This window comes from Argiope bruennichi, chromosome 3, assembly GCF_947563725.1.
Source record: "Argiope bruennichi chromosome 3, qqArgBrue1.1, whole genome shotgun sequence".
NCBI lineage: Eukaryota > Metazoa > Arthropoda > Arachnida > Araneae > Araneidae > Argiope > Argiope bruennichi.
Window position 1 is genome coordinate 110,753,247 of NC_079153.1, and position 21,577 is coordinate 110,774,823.

General features: G+C 30.7%; 1 protein-coding gene across 6 annotated transcripts in view; it reads right to left on the reverse strand.

The window, feature by feature from the left end:
• The window catches only part of LOC129962579 (zinc finger MIZ domain-containing protein 1-like), a 336,461-nt gene that overhangs the window by 186,590 nt on the left and 128,294 nt on the right, over nucleotides 1–21,577 (reverse strand). For all 6 annotated transcript variants that reach the window (XM_056076373.1, XM_056076375.1, XM_056076377.1 and 3 more), the window contains 3 exons: nucleotides 16,769–16,921; nucleotides 12,506–12,619; nucleotides 7,827–7,932 (listed from right to left, as the gene is read on the reverse strand). In XM_056076373.1, the coding sequence (XP_055932348.1) occupies nucleotides 7,827–7,932; nucleotides 12,506–12,619; nucleotides 16,769–16,921 (373 nt within the window). The remainder of the gene's footprint in view (nucleotides 1–7,826; nucleotides 7,933–12,505; nucleotides 12,620–16,768; nucleotides 16,922–21,577) is intronic.

Consider the following 21,577-nt stretch of genomic DNA (forward strand, 5'->3'; position numbering starts at 1 on the left):
TTATACAACAGACCAAAACGAAACATTCCAGAAGTTCGAAGGTGGTATATGAATCACCAAGCTATAGGCAGCTTTCTCAAGGGGGATTCGAGTTCCAGAGGGAGGCAGGCACGAGTAAATGATCGCGAACTTATACACCCTGCGATCAATACGGCGTGATCTCTATCAGGGACCCCCGTAATCTGCCAGTCCCAAGAATCAGAGCTCCATTTAGCCCCACCGCAACCCTTTCAGGGCGGAGGGGCCGTGGAAAAGAATCCCCCATCTTGCCACACATTAAGACTCCCACGCCCCCCGAACAGTTAAGTGAACAGCAGCTCCTCCTGTACAGTGCACTTCTCCCCGCTGATAGACAGTTGCCATGGCGACTGGAAAAGGGAGAGCGCCGCCACGGCCAACTTGGCGATTATCCATCTTTCCGATGATGAGGAAAAGGCCTTTCTACAGTTCCAAAACACAGGTGGATAATGTGGTATGGAATGAAAAAAAAATTGCATCAAAAAAGAAACTCAGGTTGCTTTGATGACTGGTGTTATATCTTCAGACGATTGGCTATCTTATGAAAGAAAAGTGTAGTGAAAAAAGAATTCGACTATGATGGAAAAAATAAATATTCGGATGTATTATTTCTTTTGATAAAATAATAGTTTATTTCTTACTTATCCTATGATAGAGCTTTCTTGAAATTTTCAAGCCACTTCAATGAATTGATAATAAACAGGCAACTGCCGCAAAAGTGCAAAGAGAAACACAACTACTATCTCGATATTTGAATAAATATGCTTCCTTTTTATAAGTTTTAATTAATATTTATCAGGTTTTAGGATTTCATTGTTTAAATATAAAATATTTGTCGAAGAGGTTATTAGAGTGAAAACACAAAAGCAGTCGATTCAAGTTATTGATTTTTCGCGCCACCGGAATCAGAATTGCGAAGGATATCGACCTTCTGGAGAATGGCATACAACCGCCTGTTAAGAAAATGCTTTGCGTTTCTAGAATCACTTTACAAGCGTAAACAATTCAGGCAAAGAAGGATTTTTCCCCTTGTTTATAAATTATACAAAGAGCAAATACTGCAATCATTAAAAAATTCGACTTCGATATTCTGATGAATTTATATGTATTAGATTTATCTCCTTTTTCGTGGTGGTGGTGGTGGTGTGTGTGGGGATGCCTGTTTGTCTATGAAAATGAGGCTTTATAAATAAAACAAACTAGAGGCAAGATGTATAGCCTTTATCCAATTTAGGAAAAAAAAAAAATTGTCTATAAGAAATCGGACTGACCATCCATATGCAAATGAATACGATAACGCCAAAACGTAAAGTCAGATGATAAATCTTAAAATACTGATAATAGAGATCATATGCTAAGTATGTATCACATTTTAGGTCAAATTCAACAGGGGGGGGGGGAGTATGACTGTTTGCAGACTTGTTTATTCGCCTTTATGCATTTGCCAAAATTGAAAAACCCAATAATCTGATTGACCATCCTTATGCAAATGAATACGATAACTCAAAAATGCAAAGAGATGATAAAATTTAGCAGATGAATTTTTTACCAGAATTTTAAATATGTATCATATTTTAGGAGAAATTCAACGAGCAATATTATGTTAGCATACGAGAAAATCAAGGTTGTACACATTCTGTACAACTGCACCATAAGGATTTTATCCACTCCCACAGAACTGTACAAGTGACCCAGCGATCGTTTTGCTATTGAATCAAAACTCTTATTATCCACTGGAGAAAATATACGTTCATCCATGAAGCAATTAATACACGTTAAAACATATTTCGGTATGCATGTATGTATCTCTTTAGTTAGAGAGAAACACAATTGTTATTTCTACAATCCAGCTGATCTGATGGTCTATGAAGAGCCATATACATGTAATGACAGGAATACCCGAAATAAACCTAATAGTTTTATATAATAAATGAACGTTAATGAATTTTCTAAAAGCAGTTAACTATGTGTGTGTGTGTAATGATATTTTAAAATCTAATTTAAATCTTAATTAATTTTCTAACTTTTATCTTAATTTAGTAATTAACTTCATTCAAAAATGTTCTCTAATTTCTAGATCGAATTCCCACTTTCTTTTTAATTAATTCTAAACGCGCTCTATAAAACTGATGGCCATATTTCTCACGATCTGAGTAAAGGAATAAAAATATCCTATACTTACAACATCCTTTTATAGATACCTAAATTTCCCTTAACTAAGACTACACATGTCAAAGAGATCCCTATCAAAATCTCATAGTAAAATCAATGAAGGGAAAATTTTCTGGCTTTACTGTTCTTGTGTCGCGATGTAGACTGACGCATTTCTTATCATCTATTCTTGTACATAAATTATGCCTACCGCGAGGAAATAAAGAGAATTTTAAAACCTTAAATATTTATTCTATTCCACCACATAACAGCTCATTATATATTAGTGGTTACACATTTAAAAAAAATTGCATACTTTCAAACTTATGCAAATAAGTTTATTAAATATTAATATTCACCTAGGCAAATATGTTAAACGAATTAAGCTTAAATGTTTATAATTTTGATCAGCAGTTTCTCTTATAACATGAATGTACACATAGAAGGAGACAATAAAGGAACAAAAAGCAAATTAAAACAATCTAATATTTCTGTTCAACTAACATGATTGGATTTAAAGAAATATGATAAAATAACAAACATTCATTCCACTGTTTTAATAACTATAACTTTTTAAATAATTTTCTCTTAGAGAGAAACACATTAATAACTAATATTAATATAATTAAATAATGTTAAAACATTTCTTACCATATTGTAATGCATTGAAGATGTTATAAAACAACAGATCAGCTATAATTTATTTATTCTAGAATATTCTATCCTCGGTTACAAAGTTGTTAATGTTTCATGTGAATTAATGAAATCAATTTAATGTGAATTTCATTAATAGCAGTGAAGTGATAAACTAAATTACGAACTTAATAATGAATAAACAATAAAGCTCTAAGAATTCCAAGCAAATGGGATTATCTGCAACACTAAGTGCATCCAAGTTGTAAAGTTAATTTCATCAGTTTCTCTAAACAATCCACTTTTCCAGAAATAAAGGTGAAATAATTAGGAAAGAATTATCTTTTAAGTTGCTGATTCTGCAAAGTTAAAGAATTTCCATGTTCAAGAAATTTACGAAAATCGATTAATATGTCTTCAGAAAATGTGAATGCTTTAAACAAAAGGGTCCTTTAACTTCGTTTACATAATTCAGTTAATAGTGATTCAGTTATTTTTTCTTATTTTTAAATTTTAGGATTAATACAAACTTACTTGAATTAAAAATGGAGTTCATTAAAACTGTTTCATCTTAAAAGAAGGAAAAAAAAAAAAAAAAAAAACATTAAAAATCTTTTATACAAAAGATTGATACCACAAAATAAGAATCGAGAATCTTATATGAATGAATGCCATTTATTAGTCGCTTTATTTGAAAAATAAATCTAATATTTCAGACTGCATTAGTTAAAAGTTATCTTCCGAGTTTTAATTTTAAAAATATAAGGGCAAACATGTGCAATGTTTCCTAGGTTAAAGTTTATAATAAATGGCCATATAAGTTGTTAAAAAAAACGTTTGTTTAAAAAAAAAATTCACTATCATAATTACATTTTAAAAATGGTAATAAAAAAGTCTTTGGAAAAAAAAATTGGAATAAAAAGTAAAAATTGTAATGTCATTTTTCTTAAAACGATTTAAATAAAGAATGTTTTCAAAAAATACAATATTTCAATTAATACATATTGCCATAATTACATAAATAAAATGTTAACTTTTTTTTTTTTTTTTTTTTTTGTATAAAATAATATTTACAAGAGTAAGTTGCAGAGTATTCAAGATTCTAACAGAATTTCCGTGCTGAAAAAAAGCGCTAAAAGTTCTAATATGAAAAAATATTTATTTTAAACAGTGAACGAGGAACATTTACTTATTTTCCGCAGTCTAATATTATGTTGTTGTTGTTTTTTCTCTTAATTTTTCAAGACCCTATTTGCATACGAAAATTTTGTTGCGAGCTCAAAAGTGGCTAAAAAAAATATCAAGAATTAGACAACTATAACTACCCGAAAATGTATTTATATATTTATCTCTCTGTAAGAAAATAATTTAAGCCAACATCCTTTCTTTATTAACTTTAATAACATATGTCAAATAATCTATGAAAAAATTTTGGACCCAGATATGTTCATAAATCCTTAGCCTAAATTCAAAATTTGATTTAAAAAATATAGGAGGCGATTTTACAAGTCGCAATAATAAATAAAAATTTAACGGATCATAGGAGATATAAACTATCTATTTTAAAAACTTAAGTCATAAATAAATAAAACAGGGAGAAGTTTTTTGAAAAGGTGAATTTAGAATACAAACGCGGTTTCATAAAAACCTTCAGTATTTTTTATTGTAGATTTAATTATCATTATCAAAGTCATTACAGGTAATTACAATGAAACAATCAATAACAAATAAGCTCCAAATTAGCTAACAGATTTAAACAATACTTCATCAATAAACAGAAATTTAAAAACCAAAAATTTTTAAATAACCACATCGAATTTTTATAACATCATAATATGCGTTAAATAAAGTCTTTTCATTTTTTTTTTTTCCCTTTCTGACAGGCATAACACGATTGCAAAATTTAGTTAGTAAGAAACGACATAGATGGCAGCACACATCAAGCAATGATTAATGTCCAAGTCGAGGGTTGCCATGGAAACCCCCTCGTGATTAACAGAGCTATCCTTTGTTGCTTAGCGACAAACTTAGCAGTTCCTTTCCGTGCCAAGAAAGCAACCACTTGAAAGAAAATCATACTCTTCATTTGAATAAATTATAATTACGCAGCAAATATCAAAAAGCTAACAACTTTGTTTTTTATGCTTCTTAACAACGCACGATCAAACAACAATTAACGCTTCTTTTAAAGAGAGGACGAATAGACGAAAATGAAATATAATTAAAGAAAGAATAATTAAAAATAATAATAAAGCCTGTTTAAAGTACAGAATTAATGCTTGATCTTCACTGGTCATTTAGAAGTTATATAATTTTAATTCTTGTTTTAAACACACGGTTATAGAAAAGTTAAAACAAACCTAGTACTCCAGTTCATTCTACAGTTTTTACATGAATAATGAAAATTTAAATGGTAGAAAATCCCAATCTTATAAGTCTTGAAATTTCAATTCTACTACAAATATTTATCTACTAAAACACTCTTAACTCGTTGTCAAAAATTCAGTAAAGAAAAAAAAGGAAAGTTGAGAAATTATTGATTATTGAAAAACTGGACGATGAAAAGCTTTATTTTACATATGCACGCATTGAATTTCTATATTTCTACTGATGTATTAATTTCAAATAATAAAATTTCTATATATATCTGAATAATTGTATTCTTAAGAAAGTTCCAAATGCATAAACCTTAAATAATTTGTTCCAACATGATAATGTTTAGAAACCGGCGTACTATCTATAACCTGCATTATACTAAACACATGCTGGAAAAATTATTCAAAGAGGATTACAAAATAGATCATTGGAGCTAGAGTTAGCAAATTTGACGCGTAGTTATTTCTTGCGTAGTAAGTATGAAGATATTTTCAAAACTTTAATTCGGTTTTTATTTAAAAATCATTCTAGATTAACTCCGGTGAATTTTATAATACAAAAACTATAATAGACTAAATTTTAAAAATTAATACTAGTGACACTGATTTTATTTTCATGCAATTATTTTTCTCTAATTTTAGTAAATTTTAAAAATATATTCCTTACAAGAATATATATTCCTTACAAGAAAATATATATCTTACAAGAATACCTTTCATTGATTTAACTGCTGCGCTTATTACTACATTGATTTAACTATTGCATTCAGACGATATTAAATATCTTTTTTTTGCGCAATATTTCGGTTGTTAAAAAATTAAATATTTAAAATGAAATTAATGTAGAAGAAGCAAGCCATTTTATCAGATTACAATATTTTCTTACATGTAAGATTGAGCTCCTAAATATGACAGTGGATTGATTACTTTACTGGAGAACATTTGTGTTGAATAATAGGAATAATTATCCATTATGATGAAATATTTTTATTATATCTGATGAATAATAAGCTAAATTTCAAAATTCAAGCTCGAACATCATAATATGTTTAGGCTTCATTCACGTATTTTCGCCTGACTTGATTGCATCAGCCATTGAATTCTGTGCGTTTTTGTTAGAGCTTGTTCAGTTTTTTTATGGCACTTGAACCACAAATTTGAAAATGCTGCGTCAAACTTCGTAGAATTCGGTATAGATAAAAATTTTAAATTTATGTTTATGTAAAAGCAAGATATATTCTGTGCATAGCTTGGTTTATATGGTGGAATTAACAGAAGAATAGCAGCAAATTCATTAACAGAAAAAAAAATCCTTGGAAATAAAATTAATGTAAAAACGAAAAAGATAATCTTTTTAAAAGTTATTTAGAATTTGTTATTTACGTGATAGAATGTTTTGAAGAAATTGTGGGAAAATATTAAAATCGAAATTAACTTTAAATTAATTAAAAATTTAATCAAAATTCTGATTTTTTTTATAGCACCTATTGCAAAAAATGTTTTGAAGTTCAAAGGGTAACAAGATGTCGGATAAGTTAAATGATGTTTTAAGATCATGCCATTTACAGATAATATACCAATCAGTATTCCTAATATTAGAAGTCCAATACTGTTTAATCATGTGATTGCGTTAAATTCAATTTTTACAATACAAAGTTTCAAATGTACTTTAAGAAATTCTTTCGATTTTTCACCTCTTTCATGTATAAGAAAACTATCAAATCAAAACAGGCATTTACTTTCTGATACTTTATAACATTTTTCTTACAAATCATTTCTCAGAAAAAATGGAGAATCTTAAAAAAGATGAAATTGTGAAAATTTATACGAATCAATCGCTTAGCACAGTAATGCCATTCTCTCAATAAAAAATTAACAAGTAAGAAATTTAAAAAATGAAAACAAAACTTTAAAAAAAAGAATTTTAGGAGGTGCAGCAGTTCTGCAGCCTTAAAGGACGAGCTTCCATTGGATTTAGTGCGATTTTCTACCGACAGGTGGAGACACAAAGCAGGCAAAAATGAATTAAGAAACGTTTTCTCAGATTGCTCATATATGTATATTCCAAGACCGCAGACAAAACTTTGAATCGTACTTTTCTACAAGAGGGTATGAGGCGCAGTTATGACCGCATTCATAATTCATATAAGATAATCAATATATTTGTTACCCTTAATAAATATCTCGAATTAAATTTCGGAAGAATTAAAATGTAATTTTGAAAAAAATGTCTGTTTATTGAAGCTTTTAGACATCGCCAATCAACAATAAATCTCATATAACGGATCTTTATAATTTAATTTCGCATATATTTGATAAAAGCCCCGAAGAAATGTTATAGAAGGAAAAAACGGAATTCTTATACAGTCTTTAAAAAAAGACAGAGAAAGAGAGGGAATGTTTCTTTTTTTAAATAAAACTATAATTTCAGTAAACTATTAGTGTTCATTACTATAGAAAAATTTGATATGGAGAAAGCAAACCAAATTTCATCCGTCTAGCTCAAAGAGTTTTTAAATTATATTATTCATGTGTTTTTCGAATTTAGGGTAGTCTAACATGGAGATATTTCAACGAATCCAGTTCGAATGCTATGACAACTACAAAACTTTCTTGCGTACGAGAAAAGAAAAAAGAAAAGGAACTCACATGCAGATTTCGGTGAAAACTTCTCTCTCTGAGCAGCGCAGACAGCAAGAATTCTATATCCAAGATCAAGATCAAAGCCTTGTTTTTGCGAGACTTGACTGATCACCTGCAAAAGAAAAGAAAAGAAATTACAGATAACAGCACTGTAATACCATTTGCCTTATTTTAGACGTTTCCATAAGGCTGAGGTTGTTTAATGCAGTATTAGAATAGTACATTCAGTTAAATACGCTGGCAATGTTGGAATAATTTGTAACTATTAATATACAAAAGTTTAAAACTTTTAATAATTTTAAAATAATAAAAATAATACAAGTTATTATTTATCAGCATTAAGGATATATTTAAGTTTTTAGAAAATAAATTTTAATTAGCATTCAAGTACCATGTAAAGGATCATATGTTGTGTCATGAAAAAGATTAATGTATTTGTCAAAAATGTTTCCAAATTGTTCATTTAATTTGAAATAACTTTGAAAAATAAATCGCACCTTCCCCCCAATAGAATTCTGACATCCTAGTTTATTAGTGTGTATTTATCAACTATGATATTTCAGTGCTGCACGAATTACAAAAATTTACTAGCATATAACATATTCGAAAGATAGAAGTTTATATTTTCGGAATTTGCCGAGTATTACGCTTTAATAGTTTAATAAGTGAGTACTGTTTCGGATGATAATTGATAGCATAATAAAGAACTCGTGTCCTGAAAGTTATTTTGGGTGTCTACAACGTCAATACAAATTGCACTAGGCAAATGGGTGCCATAAATGTAAATAATGCAATTCGAAACATTTTCAGATATGTAGTGTAATTTCTTTTACAGCATCTTTCATTACCTCCCCCCTCCACCAACACCCCAACTAATACAATGGTGATCATAAGATCTTTTTTTTTTAAATCCTGTGAGAGGATTGAGAGTTTGAAAAAAAAAATGAAATTAGATATAGTATATTAAAAAGTTCTCTAACAGCTTAAAAAATTTCCTAATTAACCTAAAATTGCAACAAAATGAATGCTTGTTTCAATAAATTTATCAATACAGCAACAGGAGAGAGAAAAAAATTTGAAGCAAGTCAAAACTTCGTATCTTCTACAAGAAAGAAATCATCTTTATTCAATAGAATAGAACAAAGAGAAAAAATTACACTGATAATATTTGTAAATCAATCAGTATATTTCTCATTAACTTCTTCGGCTAGAATTAACATGTTATGCAAAAGCTAATTACACGCTTTTGTCAATCATCTGTAACAAACTAGGGAGTAACCTAACCCAAACTCTCTTACATATTCTCTAATAAACTTGTCTTGCCAGAGAACGCCTTACATAAAATACAATAATTACGAAATATTAACTTTTGTCGTGAATTTAGCATCGTTATTGAGTCTATCGTGCCATCTTTGGCGAGTTATTTGGAGATTAATCCCAGGCATGCATTTATAGTATCCAAAAATCGAATTTGCTTTTTTCTCATTCAATTGAACCAAAAATACAAAACTGCCCTTGCAGTCATAAAATCCTATATCTAATTCGATATATTAAAGTCATTGCATTTTTGAATTATGGTGTTTACATGTTTCTAAAAGTAGTCAGAAGTCAGCCCATATTTAGATTTGGCTAAAAATTTGATAAACAGCAATAATGGCTATAGATGCTAAATCTGTGTACCAAATTTTATCTATCTAGCTCTCTTCGTTTGTAATTACCGTATTAACTTACATTCGAATAGACGGACTTTTGAATAGATTTTACTCTAAATTTAATAGAAAACTGCATATTTGGCATAAAGAGAGTATACTAAATTTTAACTATCTATGCATGGAGATCTAAAACTCAGAAATTCGTCAAAATCTAGAGCTCGAATTTTTTGACAACTACTATACTTTCTCTGCACTATATATAAGAAAAATTAAAAAGATTAACTTTTTGGCTGATTATTTTGCTCATTCGTAAATTCATCACATTGCAATAATTTCACAGAAACTGCAGTCATATTTGTTGAGAAGTCAAAACGATTGGAACAGCTATTTTGGTTTTCGTAAAACTTCTTTGTACGAAAACGAAATTACTTGGTTTCTTCCCCCCACTTCTCATTAAAAAAATTTTTTATTAAACTGTAGGTTTAAAGTCGAAGCAATCAAAACACTGAAAACAAACTCAACATCAAAATATTCAGGGGATAAAACCAAAATAAATAGCAAAGAAAGTGCAAAACCAATGAAACACGTCAGTTGAAAATGATGTTGCCAATCGTTTTCAAAGGGTCTATTTAAAATAATTACTAATAAACTGTAACCGAGTAGGATAAAAAGTTTAAAATATATATTTTTTAAATACTACTTTGGGAGAATATCAACAAAAAAAATTCTATCATCTACTTTCAGGTAAATGTAAATATAGTTTCATTTTTATTAGCAGTGCATTGCTCAAGCTGCTGAATTTATGGTACTATGTTAAGTAGAAGAAATTAAATACTATTCCTTATAAGTCGGCACTTTATTTTCAGGCCATTAAAAATAAATATTGCCTTCCAATAGAAAGCATCTTTCCAACTTAATCGGATATCTTAACGGCATGAAATGCAGAAAATCCGGTTTCACAGAAGTAAGAAGTGGCAAATGGAATAAAAATTTCCGTTTAATGAGTTTTGTTTTCATGAATTATTACAAGATAATTCAATTAGATTATCCTTCACTGCAACAGTAAACGCAGAAGGCGCACGCGTCGCATTAATGGATCTTGAATCTATGCAAATGAATGGATATTATCATTTTTTCCGTCTGGGTAATACGCACTCTGCTAGAATTAAATATATAAATAAAATTATGAAAATTATATTAGCTCGCAATGCTTAGTTTGGAATTATTAATTTACAATCAACATCTTACATTAAATGTAATATTCTTTTTGCTACCTAATTAGATAACTTCTGTTTTTGGAATATGCAGTTCAATTGATTCAATTAAGAATCCCGTTAAATAAATACTTGGGGTTTTATGGATTGTATAGTTTTTGCATCTGCTTATAAAGCCTTTGAATGATTTCATTTTAGTTAATAAGTTTAAATAACAATTCGATGCCCGCATGAGGTACGGGTATATTAAAATTATGAGTTTCACTGACAAATGCAATTGAAGAATTTAAGCAATTGGTATCTACTTTTAGAAAATTTATTTATGCAAAATTATTCGGTTTTCATAAATAAATTCGACGGTTTCGGTTCGACGTTTTTTTATCTAAAAATATTCTTTACTAAACATCTATTAAACGTATACAATAATAAGGGAGAGTAAGGGTATGTTGCGCAGCCAAAATAGTTTTGAAATAATAAAATTATTAATAATTTTCCGCTATCTTTTAATATTTATTAATTATTAAACGTGAAAAGTGAGAGCAGTTCCACTCCCCCTCCAAACAATTAACTTTTTAAAATAATTAATTTTCAAAAATATGCGTTTGTGGTGACAAAAAGGTACGGAAAACGTCTATTTTTTCTCTTTCAATAACCAAGAATGTTTTATTAAAAATAAAAAGTTAAAATGGGAGGAGATTTAATCTAATATTTATCCCTTCCATCATATAGGCAAGTGATTCAAGATATTTCCCGCGCTTTTTACTACTAAAAACAGATGTGCGCGAAATTGTCCACAGCGAGAGGTTACCTCACTCTTCCCTATTAGATTATTTTAACAATGTTCGATGCATCTGAAACATGCATTAAATACACTTTTTTTTACAAATACACAAAAAATATCCTGAGTTAAATACACAAAAAATATCCTGAGCATCGCAGGCCGAGAATAAAAACATGTCAACTTCATTAGCGAACCGAAAGTGATGAACTAACTTTTGAATAATTCGTAGCGAATAGGAAAAAATTTTAAAAAATAGAGGAAGATATTAAAATAAAAAATATATCTATAATTTAACAAAACAATTTACTAAAATAATCTACAATTACCTACAATCTATCTATCGCAATTAATTTCATATCTATGTTTCAAAATATTTGATAATGATTGCAATTCTTTACAATCAAAAAATATAAAACTAACCCAAAACATTCAAAACCACAATTTTCTACCTAAAAAAAATGTCTTCATCACACTCACCTTTCTTGTTCCATAATATTCCCTGACGAATTTTCCACGGATCAGTGGCAAATTCGTTAAAATATTCAGTTCAAAATTTTGTTAGAGCACCTGCAAGTTAAAAAACGAAATGGCGGAATATTTATTGACGCCAAACGATTACGAATAATCCACGCATGGAGGGAAAAAAATAGAAAGAAAACATGTGGAAAATTAGGAACCAATGAAATCTAATCTTTTTTTTCTTCTAAAGGAAAAGAAAAAAAAATAGTTAAATACTGTAAAAGATTTATTTCTAATTTCCAACCCGCTTCATATGATTCTTCTAAAAAAGAATAAATCAACAAGAATGATTCATTTCCTGTAGAAGAAAAATAAAGGACGATATTTTTTTATAAATAAATGCGTAGTTTGTATATGATGCAATGATGAAAAATGTTGCAACCCATTCGACTTGATTTTTTGGACTGCCATATTGGCGCCGAATTCTAAGGAACAGAATTCAGGTAAAAAATCCAATTACTATTTAAAGTGAATATCATTAATATTATTTCAATATATAATATGAAAGTTTCTACTCACCGTAAGGCATCCAATAAGGTTTTGCTCAAAAACCTTTTGGAAGGCCCTAGGGTCACCACACCACTCTAAAAGCTCTCGAGCTGCTCCTTGAAATGCACTTGGTGTACCCAATGCCTGAAAAAAAAACAAATTCCAAATATGTACGCCGTCATTATTTCACTGTGAAATAAAAATGATTCAGTTACATTTAATTCAAAACGAAACTAATGGATGTTTGCTGGCTAATATTAATTTATCTTCTTTTTTTTAATAAGGAATTTTTATCTATTGATTATAAATATATTAATAATTAGTTGTATTTCTATTAAAGTTTTAACCCTTTGATTACTAACGGAATCTATACATTTCACCAACCTTTTAAAATTAAATATTTCTTAGTAAAAACAGTGGGGTTTTTTTATGGGAGGGAGGGGGGGGAGGGTATTTGACCATCATGCCCCACTTTCAAGCTAACAAAAACAATTCTAAAATATTTAGAATAAGCATTTACATAATACAAAATTTAGGAACTTTGAAAGAAATGAAATACAAATGTCAAATTTCAACAAGAACAAAAAAACTTGCATTAGATATAAATTTTGTAAAAGTATTTTACTAAAATTTGGAATGAGAAAATAGCATTAAAAGGTAAATTAGGTAAATATAAAAATTAATGTAACTTTCCAATAAAAAAGAAAATTCAAGAAGTTTTATAAAGAAAAATTATTCAGAAATAAAACTTGATATTTTTGCCAAAAAAAAAAAAAAAAGACATTTAACCTACCTTAACTTCCATGACGGCTATATTAATTACTCTGTAATCGGATGACGAAAACGAAACCTGAAGGGCTTCGCATCATACCAATATGAGGATACTTCTTTCATAACATAAGGATATAGTGCATCGAATCATCGACACATTATTCGAAGTCTTTTCCAGGCGTTCTCGAAAATTAGTCAAAACCACAAAGAAATAAGAGTTTTGAAATGTTTCTTGGCATTTTTATAAAATATTGACCCCTTAATCGCCATGCCCATGCATCATACGGTCATGAAATTATCACTTCTCAAATTTATAAAGTTGATATGAAAGCAATCATGGGCATTAGAATTGGACACAAAAATTGAATATAATCCAAATGCACCCCAACTGATTCTTAATTGAATCAGTAAGACAGCACATCTATGAAACGGAATATGTCATCTAAATGGATAATAAGAAAAGAAAAGCAGTTAAAAGGTAAATATGACATTGCTTAATGCCGAAAAAAATTCACTATACGATATGGTGGAAATATAATAAAATTCTTTACCACTATATCATTTCGAACTATTATGAACTTTCTTGAGGTATCAGAAGGTTCCTGCAAAAGTCAGTACTTTCTCACCAACTGCAAATACGACTAGGGAAACGATTTGGCTCAGTTGGCGAGATCTGAGTATTAAAAGTTATTTTCAATTTGTCACATCAGAAAAAAATTACTTAGATGTTGCCAATCCAATTATGCATGTAATTGTTAATTTGATCTAATATTTGGACATAATTTATCCTCCCCAACTGGCTACAAGCCTCATTAAAAAAAATTTTTAAGCATTAAAAGTGTTATGCGATTCATATAGAAGAAATCATTCATTTTCAAACGAATATGAAACAACATTCACGTATTTTCTTGGCGGAACTTAGAAAAACTCAATTCGTATGACTATTCACTTACAGTCAATTTTAACTGGTCAAAGTTATGTAAAAATTCGATCTAGTGAAAACAACATGAGGTATAACTTGGAAAGGCTGATGCTACTGCTAACAATTCAAAACTCAACTCGGCTACACTCCCTTTCCTGTACATTGGATGAATGCCGAATCATCTGGAAGTCATCCAGATAAATAACAAGGGAACAGAAGGGCTTTCCCCCTTCGAAAAGTGTTTCCAAAACTCTAATTAAATCCCACGAATACGGAATTCTACCACACGTCTTCACTTTTAACTGAATTCTAGTTGCTGCAGAGGTTTATTTTAAAATAGAATACACACTGTGACTTTCCTAAATGTCGCCCAATAACTAATTTCTGAATCTTTAGTCAGAAGTTTTTACTTTCAGCTAAACACCGGGAGGGGGGGCAACTCGAAAAGAGGATGAGATGTTTCCAGTACGATGGTTGGATCTCGCCACCCTGGAGGGTACACAAATAGGTCGGGGATCTGGCTCCTCCCATCGATGATGGGACGAAGGGTTGTACCGTGGCCGGTGATGGCCCTTAGGTCTCAACTACAGTTCATGCCAATTTTGCTGTTGCGGCGGTTCTGTCATTCAGTTTTATTTATCCATGTGCCTTCGGGCGGGTTAGAGAGTCAGTGAAGCGGCGTTCCTACGACCTGTCCAGACGGCAGATGAGGCACGCGTTCCCCCCCTCGACCCTTCTTGTGATTTTCTGGGGTGCTTTGATGTTTGTCTAGTTTACAGACAATTTGTCGGTAAAATGGACAGGCATCAAAGCACCCCAGAAAACCTCAAGATGGGCTTAAGGGGAGAACGCGAGGCCCGTCTGAAGATTCGCCGGTCGTAGGAATGCCGCTATATGACTTTATTTTCAGCTAAGGCTGTAGTAAGTCTTCTAGGAATCCTAGATAATGTAAGTCAATAGGTTCCTTTTCTTTATTCCAACTTGGAAAAACTTTTTTTTTTAAGACTTACTGAAATAGCAAAACATTTTATTGCGAGTTACTTACATCTGCATATCGCATACAAAAAAAAAAAAAAAAATGCGTAGCTCAAATTTTAAAGTTTCTGCATAACGCATACAAAAAAAAAAAAAAAAAAAAATCGCAGTTTAAATTTAAAAGTAATTTTAAGCAAAAAATTATATTTCAAAAAAATGATAAAACTTATTTAACTCGATCTAAATAATATTCAAAGGATTGATATTTTGTTTTTTATTATAAAGCTCCGCTAGTTTTTAGAATTATAAAATAACATATTATAAATCTGCCAAATAATAATTAATAGCGAACTAGAATAAAGTGCCAAAATTTAAACTATAGTTCATTTTAATTTGAATAAATTTCGATTTCACGGCCTTTTTTATAGGAAATTTTCATTACGTTTAAGGCAAAATAATTTATACGCATTTATAAGAAATTACTTATATAAAAGAAAATTAAATAATTTCGAAAATGCCGTAAAATAAATTTGTGGTCTCGGGCCCTCGTGCTCTCGGGTCCGGCTGAAAGAATTCCCTGAATGATAATAGCAAATCGTATTTTAAGCCGCGTTAGTTAATAAATACATTGAATAATGGTCACCTATAAGTTTATGTTTCCACCATGGAAATTCCAGTCTCTTCAATCACTGATTTAGAGCTATCAGTATATCGATGAAATCAGACATCACGGGCTAAACCGAAAGCACCCACAAGTTGTGCCATATGTTTATTCTTGATACCATCTACAATCTGGATAAGGTCGTGTGACAAGCAACATTGCTGCGTTAACATTGTTCGCCTTCTCATTAGGTTTGCTAAAAGGAGCACAATATCTGTAGTTGCAAATGGGCCGCACGTGGCCATGAAACAAATCTTAATATTAACACAACACTTACTTTGGCACAAAGTCTTAACAAAATCGCAGATTGGCGAGAAATCATAATCCTGTATAACGATTCACTGGCACTCTGTATATCAGAACTCAGAATTTCTTTTATATATCTACCTAAACTTGACCACAAACAAGAAACCAGAGGCGGCGCTATCAGGGTGACAAGGGTGGCAACTATTCTCTTGTCGCAACCGCTTGCCCTCCCGGCGGCGAGAAATTGAAAGCTTCGTCGGCAAAAGTTTTCCACTTCAAGACGGTTATTGAGGGCTGGGCATTAACGAATATGCTAATTTAAAAATCATCTTAAAGTTAATATACTGTAAACAATTGAAATATCCAAATAAGATTTTGACAACATTTGGCAAAATAATCGATAAAGTGGAAAATCAATAAGATGTTGCCTTTTACCGATAATTTTTGGTTGGATGTCAACGAAGTCAAGTCCGCAGATAAAAAATATTTAATTATCTTTAATTAAAAGTAAAATGAATTATTATGAGCTATTTTGAAGCGAAATAAGAGAAATTGTGCTTCCCCCCCCCTTTCGGCAAACTTCTGCCGCCACCTCTGCAAGGACCATAATCCTTGTTCATGTTATAGCGTGACATTATTCAGAAGTCAATTTAAGCGTTGTTTAAATTCTACTCAGCCATAAAACATGTATCATTGTAAAAAAAAGAGTCAACCCTACCTCCTTGATACAATGCAACCTCTCATTCGTTGAATGTATGTGCCGCTCCATTGCAGAAGCCATATTCCCTGCCGTGACATCAGAACTGCCCAGCTGGTGGTAGCACGCCCCGGCAGTGTCCTCATCCAAAGGTTCCCGCTTCACCGTCGGCAACTGGAACACAAAACACAACCCTTAGTTCGCGTGGCGGAAATTCAAACACGTGCCACCAAGAATTTTGATGCACACGTGCTTTATTTTAAAAGCTGGTTATTGTATGTAGTGATGAGATATTTCATCACTAGATAGAATATATCTTGATAATGCTAGTAATGGGAATTATTATCAGTGTCAACGATTAACAAAACACCTGAGAAGTGATAAGAGGTATCTGTGAGTGATTGGTAAAGAGATTTAGTTATTTTTCTCAGGAGATTAGAAAAATTGTGGAAAAAAAAAGAACAATAAAACAAAACCCTGTATTCTCAGTTCATAAGGTCAGCTTAATCACAACTTTAAAGCACTCATACAAAGTGAGGGGTCGGGCGGTTGCGACACCTTTTTTTTCTCTCCATTGGTGTGGATTAAGCTGATATAAAAACTTTCCTCGAGTTTGTATTTATATAAAAACTGCCAATGCCGAATTTAATGCCTTAAAGCTTTATAAGATTGAATCAATTCTCACGGGGCTAAGCTCTAATGGATTTGGATTGCTTTCGTGTTGCCAGTTTCGTGGGCGGGCTATTTTGAGAGGCTGTGAGGATTCTCATCGCTTCTTGGAACTGGACCGGCAGGCTACTGGAGTACTGGCTAGGCGGTATCTGTTGCTCTGTAAATCGGTAATACTCTCAATTCTTGGTAAATCGGGGTGGTGTGGATATCCATTTGTATCTCTTTTGTGAAAGATTTGCTAAAATACTCTATAATTCCCTCTTTATAGACACTAATATTAAACTCTTCCTTCATGCCAGAATTCACTGCACACCCATTCCAAATGGTTCGAACGATGGAGAAGACACAGGAATGAAGCAGAGGACAGATAGATTTGTAGAATGCAAAAATGTAAATTTTTTAAAAAAAATATATTATGGGTTGTTCGGCAATCTAAGATCTAATTTCACAGCAATCTTTAAAATTAGGTATTTCAAAACATGTGATGCTTTTGTAAAAATTTCTTTATTCTAATATTATTTATCAAATATAAACCCTAGTTAAATGGCATTTCTTTTCTTAATAATTTTATTAATATAGGCATGGATAACGGAAAAATGCATCTTCGATATTTCAAATATGTGACTATGTTTCGGATGATTTTTTTTTTTTTGGGGGGGGGGGGGAACTCTAAAATAATAATATTTTTAAATTTTTGCATAAATAAAATTGAAAAAAATAAACATGGAAACCAAAATATATCGGTTGAATGACAAAAGCATTTTTTTTAATTTAAAATAAAGTTTTTATTTGGGGGGGTAGCTAAAAAAAAAAAAGATACAAAAAGCAAAAACCTTTTTGGTTTAAAGGATTATTAAATAATTTCCTAAAAAATTTTGCAGATATTAGTTCCTAGTTCCTAAACTAAAACCTAAAATGTATTTCTATCCACTCTTTAAATATTGGGGTTTAACTGCGATACAAAAAGTCCCCCCCCCTAAATGTAGTGTAATATTCTTAACTTAAACTTATTCAAACTGTAGAATATTTTTAAATGAATAGATTACTCATTCTCTGGTTCATGAGTAGTAGAACATATTGAGAAATTTTTAGAGAATATTTGAACAAAAAAATAAGCAATAGATTTTAATTTATGAGATTTTTCAGTAAGAAAATTCCACCAAAGATAAAAATTTGAGAAAATAGCTTTTAAAGATGTAAGCATTAAGACACATACAAATATAAAAATTAAAATAACTTCACAAAGAATGGATTTAGAATCAGCTATGCCTCTGACCGCCACGTAGATGTTACGGCTTCACGGCTGAAAGGAGATGAAGATAGATGAAGGGGGGTTGCGCGGAAGTTAGTGGCTGACACCTGTAAGCGTGTGCGCTTGTAAGAACTCCGCGAAATGAGTTTAGACTTTGTTTGTATGCTGTAAATAGCTATATATCCTTCAATCCGTAAGATATAATAAACTAGTGCTGCCAAGAAAAGTGTCATAACTTATGTCGGGGCACGCGAGAGGTAATTCAAATGGCTTCATAAAGAAAATTGTTCAAACATTAAAAATATTAAATTTTAAAAAAATTCAGATTTTTGCAAAAACACGACTTTTTTTTTATTGAAAGGGGGGGGGAATGCACTTTTGGTATTTGTCGTATTTATCCTTTATATAATTCTCTTTATACATCTCCGGACCACTTATCACTCATTTGTCCCGCTCTTCGCAAAATCCATCAAACATGGTGGCATTTATCTAGAGGACTGTAAACAACAACTAAAACGGTTTATTAGTGATAATCTATGGAAATGAGATAATAAAAATCTCAAAAAGGTGTCAAATCATTACCCTATAAAACAATACATATATTATTGAATGAATTTCATTATTCGTACAAAAAAATGTTTTTAATTTATTCAAAAATTAGGTGTAGACTTTTCGTGTAATTCAATACTATTACATTCTCCAAATAACAAAATGAGATATACCTGTTTTAGAAAATCATTCACAAAAAATTCTAATACAGTATATTTTCAGAACACTATTATAAAATTAAAATAAAAAAATTGTGATGAAACGTATTTGAATTGATTCAATTTAGCAAATCAGTAACATGATCAGTATTCAAAAGTGAATTCTATAGGACTCATTTTGAAATTTCATTTTTAATCTACTTTCATTCTGAAATAAAACTTCCACCAATGATCTAGCGTTACAAACAAATTTTACACGCTTCTATAGAATTTTCATTAGGGTTTCGGTATTTTCTTCAAAATGTTGGGATATAAAAGATATAGACACAAAAAAAACTCATTAAAAAAACTTACCTTGGAACGAAATCAATAGCTATACAATAAATAAATAAAAATAAAAAAAAATACCTCGCACTCTACGTTTGATTAATTGTAAAGTATTTTTTAAGGGAAAAAAAATTAGCAACATTCTCCAACTGGAAGCATTTTTGCTTTTATTTTTAGAAGTTATTTTTATGAATCGAGTTATTTCTATTTGATTTATTTTAGAATTTTAATAACATGCCGCTGATATATTTTAATTCTATTGATTTAATTCCGATTGCTTAAATTATCCTGTAACTAGAATAAAACCAGAATAGTTTCAAAAGTCAAATTTTCAATTATTTTCCGTTTAGTTAGAAAAATTGCAGTATTAGTACGGTACCCTACGACATAATGAATAAAACTCATAATAACACTAATTAAAGAAGGGCAACGAAAAAGAAAATAATAGTATTAATTTTACACATCCATTTTTTCTCAGTTACAGTATTAACGCATGCGAAACTGATGACAACAAAAATCAAAACAAATAACTCAAAATGAAGACAAGCTTTTTAGAAAAATAAGATTAAAAAATCCTTCTCCTAATTTTCTACTCCAAATATACGAGAAAAAAAAATAATTGAGCACTTTAGGAAAGCATTCAATAAATAAAGATATTTTGATCGTTTTCATTTTATATAAGGGAAAATTTATAGCTAAAAAACATAAAAAATTTAGAAAAAAATTCAGCGGAAGTGGTCTTCCAAAACTTTCTTGCATACTCTCTGATAAAGGTGTTATCCCAGAGCATGATATTGGCATATAATAGTAACGAAATATTTATTTTTGGCGTGAAGTTAGCATTATTTCTGAATCCGTCGCGTCATCCTTGGCAAGATTTTTAGCAATTAATGAATCTCCCGCGTGCATTTAATAGTGTCCGAAAACTGAATTTGCGTTTTAGATGCTTATTTTCCTAATCAATTGTAAACGAAATTGGACACAAAATTACACTTGTAATAACCAAATCCCATAAAAAAATTTGATATAATCAAATCAGTGCGTTTTTGATTTATTCCATTTACATGTTTCTAGAAGTACAGATCGACACACGGTAAGCCCCTGGTTGAATTTACCACAAAATTTGATAGTTATCTTTGTTATAATCTGTGTGCCGAAGTTTAATAATCTAGTTCTCCTCATTTTGTTATTACTGTATTAATTTATATTCGAATTATATTATTTTATTAATTTATATTTGACACAAAACTACACTTGTAGTTATAAAATCACATATCAAATTTGATATATTTAAGTCATTGCGTTTTTTGAGCTGCTGTATTTACATGTTTCTTAAAATAGAGTCCGACAGACCAAATCGACCACAAGTTGGAATTCATCCAGAATATGAAGGATGTCTACACTATAGATGTAAACCACCTGAAGGGGGCACCTCGAAATGAGGATGAGATGCTTCCGGTATGGTGGTTGGATCTCGCCACCCTGGAGGGTACACAAGAAAGGTGGGGGGGTTAAGTTCCTCCCATTGATGATGGGACGTACTTCCTTCGGGAAGAGTTGTACCGTGGCCGGTGATGGCTCTTAGGACTCAACCACAGTTCCCGCCAGTGTTGCTGTTGCGACAGTCCGGTCATTCAGTTTTTTTTTTTTTTTTTTTTTTTTTTTTTAAATCCGTGTGCCTTTGGGCGGTCGGAGAGTCAGTGATATGACTTACACTATAGATGTTAAATCTGTGTACTGAATTTTATTCATCTAGCGCTCATCGCTTTGCAATTACCGTATTAACTAATATTCGAATAGCCGGACAGATTTTCTTTCAACGAATTTTGTTCAAAATTTGATAAAATCAACAATTTTGGTGCTAAGACCGTA